This window comes from Podarcis tiliguerta (genome assembly GCF_965153285.1).
Source record: "Podarcis tiliguerta genome assembly, chromosome: 5".
Classification (NCBI taxonomy): domain Eukaryota; kingdom Metazoa; phylum Chordata; class Lepidosauria; order Squamata; family Lacertidae; genus Podarcis; species Podarcis tiliguerta.
In genome coordinates, this window is record NC_139538.1 from 15,618,103 (window position 1) to 15,638,445 (window position 20,343).

At 43.2% G+C, this 20,343-nt stretch overlaps 1 protein-coding gene, 1 long non-coding RNA gene and 1 pseudogene across 4 annotated transcripts; 2 read left to right on the forward strand and 1 right to left on the reverse strand.

The window, feature by feature from the left end:
- The first annotated feature begins 808 nt into the window (after positions 1-808).
- ACTRT3 (actin related protein T3) lies at positions 809-5,570 on the forward strand. 2 transcript variants are annotated; one of them, XM_083441218.1, is made up of 2 exons: positions 809-1,154; positions 4,524-5,570. In XM_083441218.1, the coding sequence occupies exons 1-2, from the start codon at positions 952-954 to the stop codon at positions 5,440-5,442; spliced, it is 1,122 nt and encodes a 373-aa protein (XP_083297344.1). In that variant the 5' UTR covers positions 809-951; the 3' UTR covers positions 5,443-5,570. The 2 variants fall into 2 exon arrangements, with proteins under 2 accessions (XP_083297344.1, XP_083297345.1); XM_083441219.1 differs by having other exon boundaries at positions 815-955.
- Positions 5,571-5,705: 135 nt separating this feature from the next.
- On the reverse strand, positions 5,706-9,811 carry LOC310677974. Its single transcript, XR_014511541.1, has 2 exons — positions 9,395-9,811; positions 5,706-7,799 (listed from the first exon to the last, which is right to left on the reverse strand). It is a non-coding gene; the product is annotated as an uncharacterized lncRNA (long non-coding RNA).
- On the forward strand, positions 7,343-18,025 carry LOC310677973 (coiled-coil domain-containing protein 112-like; annotated as a pseudogene). Its single transcript, XR_014515482.1, has 5 exons — positions 7,343-7,660; positions 9,809-10,191; positions 13,009-13,117; positions 16,576-16,678; positions 17,915-18,025. The product of XR_014515482.1 is annotated as a coiled-coil domain-containing protein 112-like (transcript).
- The last annotated feature ends 2,318 nt before the right edge of the window (positions 18,026-20,343 follow it).

The following is a 20,343-nucleotide window of genomic DNA, read 5'->3' on the forward strand; positions in this document are numbered from 1 at the left end:
TTCTTCTCTCATTTGTGGGTCATGCAAATCTGCATTATATGCTGAGCATGTTAGTCAGCAGGTGAACCTTCCCCTAAGACCTTTACAGCTCTCTCATTCATAGAAAAATCTACAAATAAGCAAACAGATGCATAAAACAAAACGCAAATCTGGATCACTGTAACTTTATTTCTGCCCCAAAAGTAGCTGAATTATGGAGACAGGACATGTTGTTCAAAGTATGCTCATGTTGCCTCCTAGTGGTGCAGCAACAAAACTGCTAGCACATTTGCAAAGCTAAACAGGGCCTGATACGATTTCAAATGTACCGGTATTTGTTACTCTCTAGTAGTCCCAGGCATAGGAATCCCTTTTGTCCCAGAAGCTTCATGCTTGACACTACTGAACTACGTATAGCAGTTTGCAGCAAAAAATCATTAACAGTTAAGAACATAGTCTTGTTTTTGCTTATATTGCATAATGGGGGCTGGCTGAAGGTAGCAGCCCAGAGTGGCTGGGGAAACCCAGGCAGATAGGCGGAATATAAATAAATTATTATTATTATTATTATTATTATTATTATTATTATTATTATTATTATTGACAACTTGGTGGGGCAGTGCCCTGTTCACCCTTATTGTATGTATCAGCTTCCACTGGGTTCTTGAGGCTTGGAATAATGATTCACGGTACGTGCACAGAAAGCAAAACAAAAGAAAAATCCTTCCCCATTTCCTAGTCATATAGATATTCACAGCCTTACAAAGCTTCAGGAGAAGGTATCATAGCAACATGTAAGTCACAATAGAGCCAGCCACACATGCCTGGGAAGATTGTTAGCCTTACTCTTCCCCCAAAATAAGACAAGCCCACTGAGAGTCAAGTGCCCTGAGCAGAAACAGGCAGCAGCAGAACCATCACTCAGGGAACCACCGCTCAGGAACTAGGCAGAAGCAGAACCAACTCTCAGGGATGGGTGAGCTGCCACCAGCTGTGGTGATAGACAATGGCTCAGGTCTGCTCAAGGCTGGCGTGGCTGGGGACAAGGAACCGCGTGTCATCTTCACCAACCTAATAGGCCGCCCCAAGGCCAAGTCTGTGATGTTGGGCGCTGGCCAGAAGGACTTCTACATTGGAGATGAAGCGCAAGCAAAGAGAGGGATCCTCTCCCTCAGGTGCTTGGAAGACGTGGGGGAATTCGAACCGTAGGGAAGCAATACATATTGGCTACGCTACTTTCTTAGGAGTGGGGGTGTCTAGGGAAACAAGTGGCCTGAGATGGTACACAGAAGGGGAGTGGCGAGGTCATGCAAAAAGTGGTTCAGGCTCATGAAGGCTATAGTGTCACAATAGGGTAGAACGGTGGTGGTGATTTCAGGCTTGGGGGCCAAATGCAGCCCTCCAAGCCTCTATTATCTGGCCCCTGGGACTTTGCCCAGAATACACCCCCTCACTGGCCCTGCTTCACACTGGCATTGAGTGTTTTTGCCTGGCTGGAATGTGCCCTTTAACTCTGATAATGCCTCTTGCTTTCCTGAGAGAAGGTGTGTGAATGTGTGCAGAAACTAGCTAAAGGCAAATGTTTGCATTTATTGCTCCACCCACTTTTGCCTTTTGTTCCAGTCACAAATAGCATGTGGCCCATGGAAGGTTACCAAAAAAAGGATAGGAGCAGTCCAGGGAGGAGGGCAGTGGCATCAGGGGAAATGGCCAGGAGGAGGGGTTTAAGAGCAGTGAGAGAGGGGCTGCACCCACAAGCTGAAACAGCTGCATCCTTTTATCTGCAGCTGTGAGTCACTCTTGAAAATGAACAAATTAGAGGTCAAAATTAAGGGGTGATATGATAGCCATGTTCAAATATATAAAAGGATGTCACATAGAGGAGGGAGAAAGGTTGTTTTCTGCTGCTCCAGAGAAGCGGACAAGGAGCAATGGATCCAAACTACAAGAAAGAAGATTCCACCTAAACATTAGGAAGAACTTCCTGACAGTAAGAGCTGTTCGACAGTGGAATTTGCTGCCAAGGAGTGTGGTGGAGTCTCCTTCTTTGGAGGTCTTTAAGCAGAGGCTTGACAACCATATGTCAGGAGTGCTCTGATGGTGTTTCCTGCTTGGCAGGGGATTGGACTCGATGGCCCTTGTGGTCTCTTCCAACTCTATGTTTCTATGATTCTTTTTGACAAAGACTACATTTTGTAAAATCTTAAGGTTATTCACTGATTGGTACTTTCTTATTTTTATTTTTTACATATAATTGAAATAGAAATAGAAATACTTTATTGTCACTCATAGAACTTGTACACAGTGAGATTACACGAGCACCCCCCACTCAGCTCTTTTAGTCTTAATTCCCCTCGTTTACTGACGCACACCCACCAAACCCGAAAGTCAGTTGCCCTGTTGTTATCTTTTCATTCACAGCCTAACAGCCAACGGATAGAAGCTGTTCTTTACCCTGTTAGTGCAACTAATCATGCTTCTATATCTTCTATATCCTATACAGGAGCAGTGTGAAATCTTTTTCCAAATTAACAAAGTCAAAATAGTCTTATTCGGGATAAACAGGTTTCGGGAGGGCTTCACAATAAGAAACACATTGGTCCTGATCCAAAGAGTTGTCCTGAAATTTTATTCAAATGCATGAGTCTGGTAAATTATGAAAAGCCCCACTGCTATAGGCTTAACCAAATTTTGTAGGCTGAAGCCAATGTGTGGAAGCCCTACATCAACATGGCTTTTGTTAACATGTTTAGGATTCAAAATTTAGGCTGTCATCTAACTGCACTAATTAGCAAATTAGGTCAATATAAATTAATAGAACTAGTTCACAGGTAAAAGCATCTGACATTCAAATTGACTTATTTGCAGAAGACTCATAGTCAAATTCAAAATGGCCAGACTCAGGGGGAAAAGAGCCAATTTTGCAATCTACAGTCCGGGTGCAATTTGTTCTGGAAATGTCACAGTCCCACCAATGCAATGCCTAGTAACAGGGTAGAGTGAGTTTCAAAGCTTATAATGGATTGATAGTTATCTGGAGCATTCATCTATGGTTTGCAGTGTATCCAGTTTCACACTGAACTTTTCACCCCAACTCCACCACACATACGAGATAGACATAAGGTAGCTAAAATCAGTTTGGCTTTGTTTTCTCATACTGTGTTTAAAATGGTGGTAGAAGGGCTGGCACTTAAAAGTCTTTGGTACACATCTATATTACAAATGAAATTGGTTTAACAGTCATGGCTACCTCACCCCACCAAGAAGCACCCTGGCACAGGTACAGTTCCCAAGGTTTATTAGCTAGGGCCCATGAGGGATGGGTGAATCTATCAATGTTGGTTTTGCTCAGTTTTTATTTTTCCCAATCTTAAATTCAGTTCTCCACATTTCTACATCAGTTGGCATTAAAAAAAAAAAAACAAAAAACGAAGTCCTCATGTAAATGCATCAGCATTTTAGTGCATTTACCATCATTGCTGCTGTCAGTCTCCTCTGGAGTAAGGATATGGGATTCAGCTATACGTCATCTAACCTGATGAGAGGATTCTTCCCCCCTGAACAGCATTTAGGGCAGGCTGCTGAGGTGTTCCCTGAAGTGCAGTAAGACCTGCAACTGAGTTGGCACTTCCAGGAGGCTGGGGAAGAGACTTGCCACCATTGCTCTGCCTGGCAATAGTCTTTTGGTGCTGTCAGCCTCCTCTGCAGGAGATGTGGGAGCCCTGCTTGTATGTCATCTATATCTCCACTCTGAACCATATTTAAGTCAGGCTCCTTTGGAAAGTAGCAAGACCACTACCAGAAATTTTATTGTTGGTTAACTTTTGTTTTTGCTTTGAGCCTAAATTGGCGTATTGGGGGGGGATGCTGAATTTATTCTGTGTTTGCTAAATTGTTGATTTTTGTATTTTGAATTAACTGACATGTTCCATATGTTGTGTATTATTTTAATGTTTTGAATGTTTGTTGTAAGGTGCTTTGGGCATAGTTTGTTGTGGGAAAGTGATGTATAAGTAAAATCAATCAGTCAGTCAATCTAGAAATGAATCCTTAAATCCATGACAGTAAAAAAAAAAGTTTGAAACTGCTTCCGATTCATCATCATGGAGCCACTCTTCATGAGGGATTTATTTTCATTTACTACGGTTATCCTCAAGGCAGCATATATGGTTCCTCCTTCCCTTCCATTTCATCCACACACCAACCCTAAGAGGTAGTTTAGGTGGAGAGTTAGTGACTGGCCCAAGGTCACCCAATGAACCACACAGCTGATAAAGAATTTGAAACCTGATGTCCCAGATTCAAGTGCAACACTAGACACACTTAGCACTTTGGTTATTTTCTGATTCAATGTGTTTTTACATACACTTGTACATGCAATACATAGAGAGTACATAAGATGCTGGCAAATTTAGTAGTACAAGAAGTTTGCTATGTGCTTTCACAAGGGTACATAGGCATGCTGCATTTTAAAGCTGGGAGGGCTAAAGGGAACGGCAGATTATGATAATATAATACCACCATCTCCTTTTATTCTTCTATAGATATCCAGTGGAACATGGAATTGTCACTTCCTGGCCTGACATGGAGAAAATATGGAAGCATGTTTATGATAATGAATTAAGGTTAAACTCCTGCACAAGACCAGCTCTGATAACAGAGGCACCACTCAACCCACTGGCCAACCGTGAACAAATGACAAAGCTGCTCTTTGAAAAATTTGAGGCACCAGCTCTCTATGTGGCCATCCAGGCTGTCTTGGCGCTCTATGCAGCAGGTCTCACAACAGGTTGTGTGATGGATTCTGGTGACGGCGTCACCCACACTGTCCCGATATTTGAGGGCTACTGTTTGCCTCATGCTGTTCTTCGGCTTGACCTGGCAGGCCGGGATCTTACAGAATATCTCATGAGGATCCTGAGGGAAAGCGGCATTGCGTTGGTGAGCACAGCTGAGAGGGAAATTGTGCGAATCATCAAGGAGGCTCTGTGTTACGTGTGCTTGAACCCTGAGGAAGAGATGGCTAAAAAACCTACTTCAATTGAGAAAACCTGGAAATTGCCTGATGGGCAAATCATTAAAATCCACAACCAATTGTTCCGCTGCCCTGAGACCCTCTTTCGCCCATCTAACATTGGCATGGAAGCCCCAGGTATTGATAAACTGCTGTTCAACACTATAATGAAATGTGATATCGATTTGAGGACCACTTTGTATGCCAACATACTCCTTTCTGGTGGTTCAAGTCTCTTTCCTGGCATTTCTGATCGCCTCACAAAGGAGTTGATTCGTATGGCTCCCAAGGACACGGAGGTGATGGTCCAAGCACCTTCTGACAGGAAGATCTCTGTCTGGATGGGAGGATCTATCCTTGCTTCTCTCTCTGCCTTCCAGGAGATGTGGATATCCAAGGAAGAATATGCTGAAGTTGGGGCCAATATAGTACACAGGAAGTGCTTCTAGGTTCCTGTTGTATTGAAACATTTTTATTTAAAAAGCTGTGGGGAAGAAACACAAATTCACGGCATCCTTGGTGAGGCTTTTAGCCTCACAACTTTCTGAAAGATGAATAAAGGTAACACTTCCATGCATACCTGTTTAGAGTACAAATTTGGGATTGTCTGTAGAATAGACTACTTGTTTATTGATGAAAAATGACATGCTTGCAATCTATAAGGAAAAAAAATACTTGGAGGAAGGTTGTAAACAGCAAACTAAGGCACTAGTTCTTTGTTTCAAGTATAGGTTTAATTACATGTTTCTTTCATATAGTTCACCAGGTCCTTTCTGACAACCTTATTCAACATAAGATCCCAGTTTGGCATGTTTTACCATTAAGCCAGAATGGACTTACCATGAAGCACTGCAAAGCAAAATACTTTCGGCAACAACAGTAGCTTTTTATGTTTGTTGTTGAACGAAAAGAACCATCCACATGGCTTTTAAATGAGGGGAGGGGATAAATCAATACAGCAAGAGGGCAGACGAAGCCTTCAACGATGTGTATATATGCCTACAAATCAAGGTAAACATTAAAGTATCAGATGAACTAGCCTTTTGTCCGGAAAGCTTATACTGCGATACATTTGTTAGACTTTAAATTGTGTTCGCAAGACCCATCCCTGCTTGTGAAGGAAATGGGGGAACACAGTAGTATAAAGACAGGCGTGCTGCAACATGCCTCCGTGCATGTCTGAACAGTTCGAATAAGGGCCCCAAAGGCAAAGGCTACGAAAACGGGGGGGGGGGGGGGCTGCAAAATTCGAGCAACTCCACACAGTAAACTATCAAGCAGGCATGTCCTAGCATGCAGCTACAAGTCAGAGCGACCTCACCATGAACTTCCGCCAGATTATATTCCCGCCCACGACCTGCAGCCAATGAGAAGCAGCGCTCGCTCCGCCTGCTAACCAATCAAGCGCTGCGTAGGCCGCGCAAGCGCCGGAAGAAGCCAATCAAACGCCGGGGAGGCGGGGCAATCGCCTGAAGCGGACCAGCTATATAAAACCGCATGTCGGCAACATTCAGTCCGCAGGCGGCCGAAAGGTTCTCTCCCCCGGGTGGGGTTTCTCCCCCCCCCCGGCTGTTCTAACCCTAATTAGCCGTTAACGGCTCTCGCTCACATTCGCTGTTTTGACCGTTGACTTTCAGCGATTCGAATTCTGTTTTCAAAAAACGTCATCCGTGTAATGGGGAGCTGCCTTCTCCTCCGCCTGCCGCGCCTTCTCGCCCAACTCCTTTCTCCTGAAGCGGCCAGAGCCCGACCCCCGGTGAAGAGGCCGCGGTCAGCCTGGCCCTGGGCCGCTGCTGCCGCGAAGGGTTCGGCCCTGTCAGCCTTGGGGAGCGACGCGGCCGGCTGAAGGGCGGTTGAGGAGCTTGCGGGCGGGTACCGGCGCGAGAGCAAACCAAACCAACCGGGCGGTGCTGCGGTTCCCCGCGAGCCGGTGCCGCGCGCTCCTGAGCAGTGGGGCGCGCGGCCGACGCCGCCCGGACACACAAAGCTGTTGCTATTGCTGTTATCCTCCCCCCCCCCCCCGTCTCACCCACTCGAAAGGGGAAGAGGGAAGGAGGTGATGGTGGTGGCGAGCGCGCAATAAATGCGCCTTAAGAAGCAATGCGGGGAGAAAGTTGTGTCCTTGGCCCCTCAAGTTTGGCTTAAAAGAAGCCGCACGCCCACCATGGGGAACGGGGACTATAGAGTTTAAGGGAGGGAGGCTCTGTTGGTGCAGGATGCTAAGAAGACAAGTTTGGTACAGGTGCTGCTCTCTGCTGGTAGCTTTTCTCTTCCCTCCTCTCCTTTTGTATCTTTGTCAGCAAGTCTACGGGCAAGGGAGATGTGGGAGCCCTGCTTGTATGTTTGCTGAAGTGACAAATTTCAATGTAGGTGGTAGCAATTGACTGGGTTCCCACGCATGCTGACTGCAGGGCAAGCTTCCTTGAAATTTCATATTTTACCTGGTAGGACTTTTGTACAGCTGGGCCTGCCCTAAAGGTAAAGGTACCCCTGACCGTTAGGTCCAGTCGCAGATGACTCTGGGGTTGCGTGTTCATCTCGCTCTATAGGCCAAGAGAGACGATGTTTGTCCGCAGACAGCTTCCGGGTCATGTGGCCAGCATGACTAAACAGTTTCTGCTGAACCAGAGCAGCGCACGGAAACTCCGTTTACCTTCCCGCCGGAAGGTATTTATCTACTTGCACTTGACGTGCTTTCGAACTGCTAGGTTGGCAGAAGCTGGGACTGAACAATGGGAGCTCACCCCGTTGTAGGAATTCGAACTGCTGACCTTCTGATTCTTCCTAAATGCTGGTGGGTTTAAATCTGCAAAGAGAGAAAAAAGCATTATAATACAATTGGGAGTCATCAAGCCCCTGAGAGTTATTCTCATTTTCTTGCCATTCTTCTGCCTGTGTTCTGTATGTTTTAGGCAAGTTTTAACAGCTTCTGCCTATGTCAGGCTTCCTCAACCTCAGCCCTCAGATGTTCCCATCATCCCTGACCACTGGTCCTGCTAGCTGGTATCATGGGAGTTGTAGGCCAAAAACATATGGAGGGCCGAGGTTGAGGAAGCTTGGCCTATGTGGTGTTTTGCCTTAATTCCAGTAAGTCTTTTGTGTACAGTGGTGCCCCGCAAGACGAATGCCTCGCAAGACGGAAAACCCACTAGACGAAAGGGTTTTCCGTTTTGGAGGTGCTTCGCAAAACGAATTTGCTATGGGCTTGCTTCGCAAGACGAAAATGTCTTGCGATTCCTGGGGTTTTTTTCCGCTCCCCACCCCCTTTTTCTAAGGCACTAAGCTGCTAATAGCCTTTTAGCAGCTAATCCGCTAATCCCTTAAGCCTTTAATAGCCGCTAAACCGCTAATCCACTAATGGGCTTGCTTCGCAAGACGAAAAAACCGCTAGACGAAGAGACTCACGGAATGGATTCTTTTCATCTTGCGAGGCACCACTGTATTGTTATTATTTCTGTGTTGTTATTTGCTCATAACTGCTGCCTCCTGTGTTGCCACCTCTCCGGAGTGTAAGCCTGGGCAATGTGTATAGAGGTCCTGACTCCTGAGCAGCCCAAAACACAAGACCCACCCCCCTCTTGGCCTTGCTGATGTGGTCTAAGGAAATACATCTGGCAGCAGCATGGCTGCAGGAGTTGCTGGAAGGAGGCATCCATCCAATTCCCTTAGGGGCTTCACTCCGGATTTGTGTAGGGTTTCCTCCTGAGCCTTTTCTTTTCCCAAAGATGTCCCACATAGCAGTAGGTATTGATTGCTATTGGGGTTTGTTCCCAAAGCCTTTCTCAAGAATGACTATAGCCTGAAGGCAGTGGAAGGACTGCTTTTCCTTCTTCAATTTCTGTATTCTTAACATATACTGTAAACCACCCTTTTTATACTGTAAACCATACTTGATCTTAAGATGAAAAGCAGTTTATAAATTTAATTAAGAATAATACTTACCGTATTTTTTACTCTATAAGACACACTTTTTCCCTCCTAAAAGGTAAGGGGAAATGTGTGTGCGTCTTATGGAGCAAATGCAGGCTGCGCAGCCCATGATCAGGTATAGCCGCGTGAAGCCTCTTCAGCACAGCGGGAACGTTCTCCCGCCTCCCTGAAGAGGCTTTGCATTGCTTTCGCTGAGGCCAGAACAGCAAGAGGGATTGCTGCGCAGAATTCCTCTTGCTGTTCTGGCTTCAGAGATAGTCACACAAAGCCTCTTCAACAACATTTGATTCAGAATATTTTTTTTTCTTGTTCTCTAAAAACTAGGTGCGTCTTACAGAGCGAAAAATACGGTACCTGGTACCATCTTGTAAATATTGAAATGTATATAGTTGTTTTTTTTTTAAAGAACCGTTTGTTTATTATTTGGTTCCTTACCTAAGATTTTAAGGCTGCAGTCCTATACACACTTACCTGGGAGTAAGTCCGTTTGAATTCAGTAGGATTGTATTGTTGGTGATTTTTAAACAGTATTTCCCAGTTTTCAGGAATGCATGCCGCTCTTCATCTACAGAGACAAGAGATTGTTTATATGACCTTTTGGCATAAATACTGTCTGAAAACTTACTATTCCAACGTTTTGCTGCCACTGTCAGGCTCCAATTGTTGAACACATCCAATAATGTAGGCATTCTCAGTGGGATTTTTGACTTTTATCAGCATGCCTTCCAAAACTACTTTTACAAATCTACTCAGTTTCAAACATATTTTTCCAGGCAAGCATGGTTGGTACTAGTCACATAGTTATCGAGATCTTACTGCCTTTGGGATTGTTGGATAATTATTTTGCTAATTGTTAATGGTTTATTAATTATGCTTTTATTTAAGATCTGAGGAGCTTCTGAGAGAGGAGAAGACAGCTACCAATGAGATTAATTCATTGGAGAGAAAAATTGAGCTCTGGCCATTAAGTACTTCAGCAACAGGAAATATGCTTTATCAAGGCATGCTTGTAGTGGATAAAAAGACACGAAATCACCTGCCTCCTGGAGTAGTTGAGCTTGATAAATTCTTTCAACAGACAGGGGGGAAGCAAGGAGGTTGGGATGTATATGATCACCAAGAATTTTTGAAACTGTGGACAAAGCAAAGGAAAACCATCGTACATTGGTGAAGTCCTTGATCATCTTCCTGACAGAACAAGGGAGGATATTCTGCAGCATGAGAAATGGTATCAAGAATTTCTGATTTTAGAAGCACAAAAAAAGGAGGTGAGATAATGTTGCTAATTAGCGTTTGCCATTTTAACAACTTTGTGTCAAAAGCGATGAGACAGTTCACCCTCTTTTCTTCATCTCTAGCTCTGCTGCTATGGCTTTCTTTTCCTTTGCTGGTAAGCAGGACATACTAAAGGTAAAGGGACCCCCGACCATTAGGTCCAGTCGTCGCCGACTCTGGGGTTGCAGCGCTTATCTTGCTTTATTGGCCGAGGGAGCTGGCATACAGCTTCCAGGTCATGTGGCCAGCATGACTAAGATGCTTCTGGCGAACCAGAGCAGTGCACAGAAACGCCGTTTACCTTCCCGCCAGAGCGGTACCTATTTATCTACTTGCAATTTGACAAACTCAGAGCACACCAGAACTTTCACGCACATAATAGTTCCTGCGAACAAGGCCCATAAGGTGGGCGGTTGCGGATCCGCCGCCTTCAAAGGGTCTTGATCCCCGCTGCGCCATGGCTCAGCCGGTCCTGACAGTACTGGATCCCTTTATTTGCGGGAATAATAGACGCGTTAATCGAGGCCCAGACGGCATAGCGAGCAACGGTGGTAGTTTTCAGACATGTGTATGAAACCAGCGAAGTCCCGTGTAACCCTCAGTCTCCGCCTTTCCTCCCACGGCCACAAGCAGAACCTCACTCAGAAGCCCGCAGAGATGAAGCTCAATATAGTTTGAGGGTGATGGGGGGTATTTACCTGGATGCTCCTGGTTACTGCCCCTAGTGCTGCCGATGCTAGGGGGGCCATTGTGACAAGCCCTCAAACAGGGCGGGGCTGCATTCTTGACATATCACCGTTGCCTATGGACAACGTGAGGCCCGTGACACAGCGCGCACGCCCTGCATGCGGCTAAAGGGGCGGAGCCAGCCGGCATGGGCGCCAAGCAGAGGCAACTTCAGAAAAGTTGCCGCCGTTTAAATAGGAAGCGCGTCGATGGGTTGGGGAGCATTGACATGAGCATTCTACATTTTCTTGGATAGGCGCTTGTGACGATCACACAGGGCCCCCGGACGTTTCACGGTCTATTGACCCTGTGCCACCTCTGCGGTTGCTTTCTTCGCTGCCACCACCCCGCTTCTCATGGGGACACACGGAGTCCAGACAGTTGTTAATATAAACAAATAATCAAGTTTATTTTTAAGTGCAGGAATAAGCATATGGTTTCGGTTTATTTTTCTCTTGTCAGTTTCTTAAATCTTAGTTCCTAACAACTTCAATCTGAATTATTCCCAACTATCTATCTAACTCCCTAACAATTCCTCTCACTCTCTCACAATACAACTCGACCAACCCACTGCCTATTCCACCCTCTTCCTTCTCCAACACCCAAGCCTCCACTCCCAACTGACAAACCTCAATTCCCAACTCCCAAACCTCAACTGACTTTTCAAAACCTCCCACTCTATCTTTTACTCCCCCCTCGCATTCTCACTGGCCAATCACATCACACCCGTTTTAACCCTTTCCTTGACCCATCCTAGGAGGCAAACGCCACAGCGCTTAAGAGTTACTAGTCTTCCAAAATAAAGGCCTTTTAAAAAGAAGAAAATCCGGAGGCTTCGCGTTGCTTTCGCTGAAGCCTGGAGAGCGAGAGGGGTCAGTGCGCACCGACCCCTCTTGCTCTCCAGGCTTCAGAGATAGGCGCTTGAAGCCTCCAGAGCACAGCGGGAACTCGCACTGTGCTCCGGAGGCTTCAGGTTCCTTTTGCTGAAGCCTGGAGAGCAAGACTCTCCTGGCTTCAGCAGAGAGGGAGAGTGTGCAGCGCCCCTTCAGCCAAGCGGGAGGAGAAATGGAAGGGGCTCCGTTTCTCCTGCAGCTTCGCTGAAGGGGCGCTGAGCAGAGAGGGGGAGATTTTTCCCCCCTTGTTCTTCCCCTCTAAAACAAGGTGCATCCTATGGTTGGGTGCGAGCTATACAGCGAAAAATACGGTACATTTTTATCTCTCTCATGCCCCTTCTCTTCCCCTGATCTCTGTAGAACAGAGCTTTTTACTCAGTCTACAAGTTAAAAATGATGCTATTTTGAAATTTTATTTCTTATGTTATATGTTCATATGCAACCAAATTGTAAGTCTATGCAAATGTATTTATATATTTTGAATTTTATAAAATCATAAAAAAACAGCAGAGCTGTTTCGTCAATTCTCAGTCCCCCTGTTGCCCCAACTTGTAACTTGTTTCTCTGCACTTCTGATGTTTGTTCCTCTTTGTTTGTTAAAATGGCATTAGCTCTTGTGAATTGTGTGCTTAGACAGTTGTGCATGCATATAAAATTGTGCTGTGTCTGATACTTGTTGGAATACTTCTTTCACAGTATATCAAGATCCTGCAGACCAGTACTAAAACTTAATTCCCTATGGGCTCATGTGATTTTTCCTAATGACTTTGCTGCTTGTCAGCTATGATAAGCTACTGGTGTAATGCATTATAAAGTTACATTGACATACCGGCAGCCAATCTATCAATATGAAAATTTGGAGAAAGACAGTATAAAAATTGCTAATTTTAGAATTAAGAACGATTAGGAATGGTCTGGTTTAAGTTAGGAAAGTGTTATTTTATTTAGAAGATACCAAACTTAATGTCTCAACACCTTTAACTTGTTGTATTTTTTAAAAAAATAAAAAATCAAATACAACTAATTGCAAGGAGTATGCTCTTGAGTATGCTGTCATCTAGTGGTATACTGTAATATTAACACAAGTAAAGAGGTGGAAACCACTTTACTTAAAGAAAATGAGACCAAATATGTGTATATTTTCTTCTAAGTTTCTGTCACATGCTGGATTATATTGGTTTTCTGTTCTAGTGGGTGGCACTCAAACCAGTGGATTCAAATTACAAGAAAGGAATTTCAGCTAATGAAAGAATGCACTTGTTGACTGACTACTACTTCTTTGGCGATCACTCGAAGCCAAGTAAGATTGTCTTCCATGAACACAGTCTTAACATTGAATCCGTAAGTGACTGGAGACAGTGGAACAGGCAACCTCATTCGTTGGTTTTAATTCTAGGCTGGAAAGCATCCTAACAGAGGTTCTGTTGTAGATTTTCTGCTTTTGCAGGTGATTAGTCCAAATGATGTTTCAGTTCAATTCCAACTCTGATGTTGTAGCTGTACATTTAAAAATGAACATCCTGATTATTCAAGCCCTGGAGGAGCCATCTGGAGGACACACGGGAAAGTGGCTGCTGCTAGGTGGGGCAGCTGAGCAGCCTAAACAAAGTCTCACTGCACCTCCAGTCCCTTTCAGCCATTTCCCGCCCTCACTGAAGTCCTCTCTAGGCTCTGGAGAGGGTCTTCTTGTGAGCTACAAGGACCCTCCAGCTCTCTTTCTCCATTTCCTGGTTAGATTTATTTCCCAGAGCCGTGTGTTGGTCAATCACACATAAGTGGGGGGAGGGACATCTGCGATTCAATTATCCATTGTCTGTTTTTACAGGTGAGATGTGAGGCACAGAGTCTGAGCAGCAATCTTGTTGACTTTTGCATGAGAAGAGTTATGCCATACCAAGGAAGATATAGTCTGTTTTCATAGAATCATAGAGTTGGAAGAGACCACAAGGGTCATTGAGTCCAACCCCCTGCCAAGCAGGAATGAGAAATATTTATCTCAATTGGAAAACCATACAGTGCCCTCCATATTTTTGATCTGCAACTCCCATCGTGTTTGACTGCTGACTGGGGAAGATGGGGGTTATAGTCCAAAGCATTTAGACGGCACCAGGTTACAGAAGCCTGGCCCTAAAACATCTGAGTGCTGTCCGACCCAGTCCTGCATGTGTTCACTCAATCAACCCCTGTGGCGCTTACTCCATGGAAGCAGGTAAAGAACTGTGCTGCTGGTGTATAAGTTTGTTTGCCAAAGCTGCTGATTTACTGTGCAAATTAATCATCAAAGAACTTAGGGCAAGGCCCTTGTGTTTCTAAGTAAATATCAACTATGCATAGTCTGCCTAGCTTTCATCTAAAAACCACAGCACTTTTATAGTAGAATGCCCCATGATAGGCATACCATGTGCAAGTATAATAGTTTAACAACTTAAGTGGATGCATTCTGCTCTAACATTATTTCAGGATTGTATATCATTTGACATGGTGTCAGACAACAGCTGAGCAGAAGGGTCCAGGTTCAGTCTGGCATCTCCAGTTGGAGGGGGTGGAATTGGGTTGGAGAAGATCTTTGCCTGAGGCCCAGGACTTGCTTCCACTCTATAAATGATGTTGGGCTACATGGATTACTGGTTTGAGACAGCGTAAGATAGTACCGTGAATCTGACCAAACTGCGGGTGGCAGTGGAAGACAGAAGTGCCTGGCGTGCTCTGGTCCATGGGGTCACAAAGAGTCGGACATGACTGAACGACTAAACAACAACAAGAAGAAGAAGATAGTACCATGTATTCATGAAACAACAAAGGAATAGCTATTAATGAAATGATGGAACACTGCATTTTTAAAAACATGGGTGAAATCCAATAGTGCCAATATGCCAGTGAAATGGAATACTATTGACATAACTGATTTCTCACCACCTCCTGCAATCTCCTATACAGGGTGACCCAAAAGTAGGTATTCAGTTGAATCAACGAAATTCATCAGCAACAGATGAAATGGGTACACATAACTGACACACAACAAAGTGGCAGTTAAATTTCAGGCTGATGGAAAGAATAGTGGAGTCAGATAAAATGATTATTTTTCTTTACTGATATCATAAATGATGACAGCAAACGAGTCAAAAACAAAGTGGATTCTAAAGCAGTATACTTACTTTTGGACCACCCTGTGTGTGCCTGTAAAAATCAGCTTCAGAAGGATGGAAGCAGTTTTTGGTAGTGCACAGAGTGGAGGAGAGGAAGGGGAAGCACCATCCTGCAAACAGAATCACACTCATATGCCATTGGGTTGGAGCCAGAAGACTAGCTGCTCTTAGTTCCCCTTGAACCAATGGGACAAGTTACGAATTGATTTTGTTCCTGTTGATTTCAATGGTAACTAAGTTCAACTCAGTCTGTTTTGAATGAGCATATTTTTTTTTTCCAACAGCAGATGGCAACATACTTTCACTAGAAGTAGAAATAAAGTGTAGATCTCACAGAACTCGCAAGATTGAAGATACAGTACAGTACTTAAAACAGTTAAACATTTAAAATACAGTTCTATGATCATGATAGCATATTTCCCTCTAAACCTTTACGTAGTCGCTAGTGCAAACTATGAAGAGCTCAGATTTGGGGGGGATTTTTTGCAGACTACAAATAATAAAATAATTGCTATGTCTCCTGTTCCAAAACAAGTGAGATGAAAATACACTGTTATGAAATCCCATTTCTGCCCATTGAAATTAGGTGTCAGTTTGAATGTGTATGTGTGTGTGTGTGTGTGTGTGTATATATATATATATATATATATATATATATATGCATACATTCACAGGGTATTGTCTGAATGCACACAAGACACACACCCTTGCTAAAGCTAAGCCATTCTGAGTTTGGCCAGTGATGGTTAACCTCTTGAGAAGCACATTTTTGTTCCATAAAGGAAGAAGGGCAGGATATAAATGTCAGAAAAGAAATAATAAATGCATTCTAAATGAATATCAAGATAACATGCTTAAGGAAGTACCTGTTAAATTGTTCTTAAAATCCATAGACTGCAGTGGGATTAAGAACTATGATCACACGACTGCTCCATGTATGCACAGTTATTTCCAGCTGCCGACCTTAGATTGTATCCACCTTACTAGATAGTAAGTCCACCTTACTATATGTGTAGTAGTGCAGGATTGCTTCCTTGAGGAAGCAAGCATGATAGTTAATCAGAAGTTGTGTTTTACTTTTAAGAGAATTGCATATAACATATTCCTTGGATTAGAACAGCATATCCAGACCTTAATCTCTAGCACTGACCTTGGCAAAGTCAGATTAGTGCGATCCAGTGCTGATCCAGTTTTCTGAGCTATGGATTCCATTTTGTGTGCCTGTACTTGTCCATTATCAACCAGTCATTTGGAATTTACAAGTCTGTGTGCAAGACAGACTTTCCAAAGTGCAGGGTATGGCAGGCAGATGCATTGGCCAATCCGATGCCCTCCAGATGTTTGGAGCTACAACTCTCAAAGCTGAAGGGAGCTGTACTCCAGAACATCTGGAGGGCACCAGGTTGGTGAAGGCTGGCTTTTATAGTAAGAGTGCTTGTCTAAGTACTTCTGTTGTGCTTATATGAATGGCCTGACATATAAACAGCAGAGTAATTGAATTTGTTGCCTATTCCCCCACCCCATCCCAGTTATTTACTTTATTTACTTCAGAAGAGTAGGTACTTTGAACAATGTCAGTGAACAGATTTTGGCATTTTTTTTTTTGCCACAGCTATAAAGATATTGATTGTACTGTGGAACGCATCATTGAAAAACACTGCTGGGTGGAGTTCATCTTCAGTGAAAAACTGGACAGCTGCAATAAAGCAGCTCTGGTAAGCATGTATTGACATATAAACATTGCCTTTGGTTTTTTTGAGCTGTCAAATAACAGGTGTCTCATCCTGAAAGAACGATGTGATGATCTGCTGCTGTTGTCTCAGAAAAGGTGTGGATATGTTGCACTGGGATATATAATTGAAAAATAGAGCATGCTAACCCCCTAACTAAAAAAAAAAGGTAATAGGTTGGATCTAGACTTCATCATGCTTAAGTGTAGATAGAACTCATTGATCTCAGTGGGTCGTGAATTTAAGCATGGCTATGTCTGAGTCCAACCCAATGTATGCTTGTATTCAAGACCAAAGAGGTAACCACTCAAATATTATTCATATTTACCCGTAGTTTATTTACAAGATGCATGTTTCTGCAGGAAGCAGCCAGAGTAATTTAGAAATTGTAAAGTAAATACTCTTGCCTTTTTTCACAATGTCTCTGTTGTGCTGCCTAGGAAGGTGTAGCTGTGGTTAAAGACAAGTATGTGTAAATATTACCCAACATTATATTATATTACAATCTAGTAAATGCTTCATACTATGCTTTTTGTTATCAACTTTTAACAAGTAGGGCATTGCAAAAGTGAAATTAAAGGAACAAACTGAAATCTCCTAATTTTGTTTCCCCCGCCCCATAACCAATTCCCTTAGGTAAATGTCTTTATCTGCATGTTTACAAGAGAGTGTTCAAATAGTAAGACAAATTGTGCTGGATCTTTTCATGTGCTAATTGAGCACTTCTAAACCAAACATAAGAAAATTTATTTTTTCATTTTTTTCAATATATATTTTCCCTGGCCGTTTGGTAGTGAGTGGTGTACCTCTCTGATCCTGTTCCAAAAAATTATCTGGGATTACAGCAGGAATCTTAACAGATAAGTAGGGAGATCTTCGGTGCTGGGTTGAGTAGAAGTCGCCCCTCCTGTAATTACCTTGATTTTAGTATATTTTTCTTTGTGTTAAAATGGGCAATCTTTCAGTCTTGGACATGTCTGATCTTGATCCTGTTAACTAGAGATTGTATGTCATTATTTTGATGTGCCTGTTCTTGGTGCTGTCACAGTTCCTGAAGAGAATGATGCAACACAGCTGACAGGCAGAACAAAACACATTTTTCAGCAAAGACCGTCAAACGGTTCCTTCAAGGGCAGAAGCTTGTTGGCTTTCCATGCACAGAATTGTTAGTTAGAAGTTAAATAGAGCATTGTGTAAACATGGGCTGCTCTTTCATTACAGGTGACCAAGAATATATTTCGTTTCCATCTGTGTTGGCCTTGCATCAAGTCCAGGCTTAAGATAAGGCCTAAGATTAATTGATTGCTGTTCTAATAAACTCTTTGCTTATAAGTACAGTTTAAACACAGATGCCCTCCTTAAACATCCATCCTGTGATCCTGTGTCATGGTATATTAGGGTGTGTGTAAAACATATTCAGCTGTGTGTGTGTGTAAAAAAAAAAGTGTTTAACCCTTCACCAGACTGAGGTATTTATTTCCAAGGTGTAAGAGAACTAGAATTGTTCTGAAATTCAGAATAGGAAAGATTTTATCATTGGTATCCGGAAACAAGGAAAGAAAATGGTTAGTCAATTATCCTTGAAATACCTTGTGGATTTATTTGGTGGTTTCTTTGATTACTTGTTCATTTGACAACTAACTCCTGGACATGTGAAAACTGACTAGAATGAACACCATTGTGTTTGAGGTACTACGGAAGTTCTGAGGATCAGCCCAATACATTTTGCTCCTGATTAATGAACAGTGAGAGCCACTGATTTAGTTGGGTTAAATAATAACCATATTCTAATTTTATGAAATGGAAAGATACAGGCCTCATGCTCTTAAACATTAAAGGGGAAAACATTGCTGTATACTTTGCTGATTTTTAAAAAGTCTTGTAAATTCTAGTGTTGTACACTGTAGCATGTACTAACACTGCTAGCAAGACCTGAGATCCATTCCAGATGACCTATCTATTGTATATCCATCCTGATTTCCTTGTACAAAGCTTATGTGCAGTTAGATTATATGAGGTCTTAACTGAGCATTTCTTCTAATTTTACGACACAGAGCAATTCATCCTGATTTTCTTGCAGGAGCACTCATAGTTCATAATCTGTTTCCAGATTTCCAAGTACTGTGCGGTATTTGATAGGAAAGGATGCACACTGAGAGCATTTCTTAAGACATACTTCAAGGACAAAATCAAAACACTTCAGTAAAGCCTAAACATTAATCAATGTAAGGATGTTCTTGTACGTCAAGTACTACATAGTATAGCTTGCCAATGACCTCAGCATGCTAGCCAACGCTGAAACAACTAGAGTAATTACAGATTACATTAAGTATCAAGCAAATGCCAAGAGTCAACTACTAGACAGTTCTTTTATGCCTTATTAAAATAGATCCTTCCCAGAAGATTCAGACTAATAAAACTGAATTTTATATAGCAACCAGGGAAAGATTATTTTATTTATTTTTATGAAAACATTATCCCCTATTTCTCCTTGACTAATATTCCAGCTTGACAGGCTTCTGTTGCATAGAACATATGCAATATAATATCCTCACACACAACCCCACCCCATTCCCACAAATTACAATGACAGTTTTGAGCCCAAATCTTGCTGTAGTAAGACTATTTGAAAATAAAGGGGTTAAAGTTATTTGCAAGTAAGCTGTTCCATTGGTATCAATAACTACATAGGGGACAAGATCCCAGTTGCTTTCAAAAATAAAAGCATTTTGATTACCTTTTAAGAGACACACACACAAAAGTACCATGCACAATTGATGTGACCTTTCCTTTGCAGTACGGAATCAATTTTCTGTCCCACTGCAGCCCATCAGATGGTAGCCCAGTGGGCTCTGGTTTGATCCAGTGAATAGCCAGTTTGCCCATATTCAATCCTCCCCCCCCCCTCCACCTTTTAAAATCAATTCATGTTTATCACATTGAAACCCCACTATTCCCCCAAGAAGACTGCATGTCAGGCGTCCTCATTCTTCATGCTTAGCACCAACCCATTAGTTAAGGTAAGCTGAAGATTCTAATGTCACCCAGTAGGGCTGGCCCTGCCATTAGACATTATGAGGCAAGCGCCTCAGGTAACAGGTGTTGTGAGTCAACACTGTCTTCCACTGTTGGAAGACAGCTATCCTGCTGCCATCAGGTGCAGTGGAGGATGCTGTCCTGTCAAAGTCAACCCAGTCATCTGCTGTTCATGGAAAATGGAGGAGGTGGTTGCCATCCTGTCCTTTGCCTCAGGCAGGAAAAAAATATCCTGGGCCAGCTCTGTCATCCAGTAAGCTTCATGTAAAACAGGGCCTCTTTGTTCAAATTCTAACACTAACACCATGCTGACTAAAAGGAGTGTGTTGTGAGGGCAGGGAGGGAAATGTGAGAATCTGTATTAGATTCAGTAATGAACCACTGTTTACCAATGACCTGAAATGAATTTTCAGCTATTGGTCATGGGGAGGTCAAGCCTTTGTGGGAGTCACTTCCACTGAAATCTTGTAGCACTGACTTAATCATCAGTCTGTCCCATAAGTCTGCTAGTCTAGGCTGCATCAACAGAAGTCCAGATCGAGGGAAATAATAGTACCACTCTAGTCTGCCTTGGTAAGACCATAGCTAGAGTGCTGTGCCCAGTTCTGGGTGCC

Coding starts and splice junctions, on each gene's coding strand:
- ACTRT3 (XM_083441218.1), top strand. CDS start 952: ATGGGTGAGCTGCCACCAGCTGTGGTGATAGACAATGGCTCAGGTCTG. Junction 1,155..4,523: donor AGAGGGATCCTCTCCCTCAG/GTGCTTGGAAGA, acceptor ATTCTTCTATAG/ATATCCAGTGGAACATGGAA.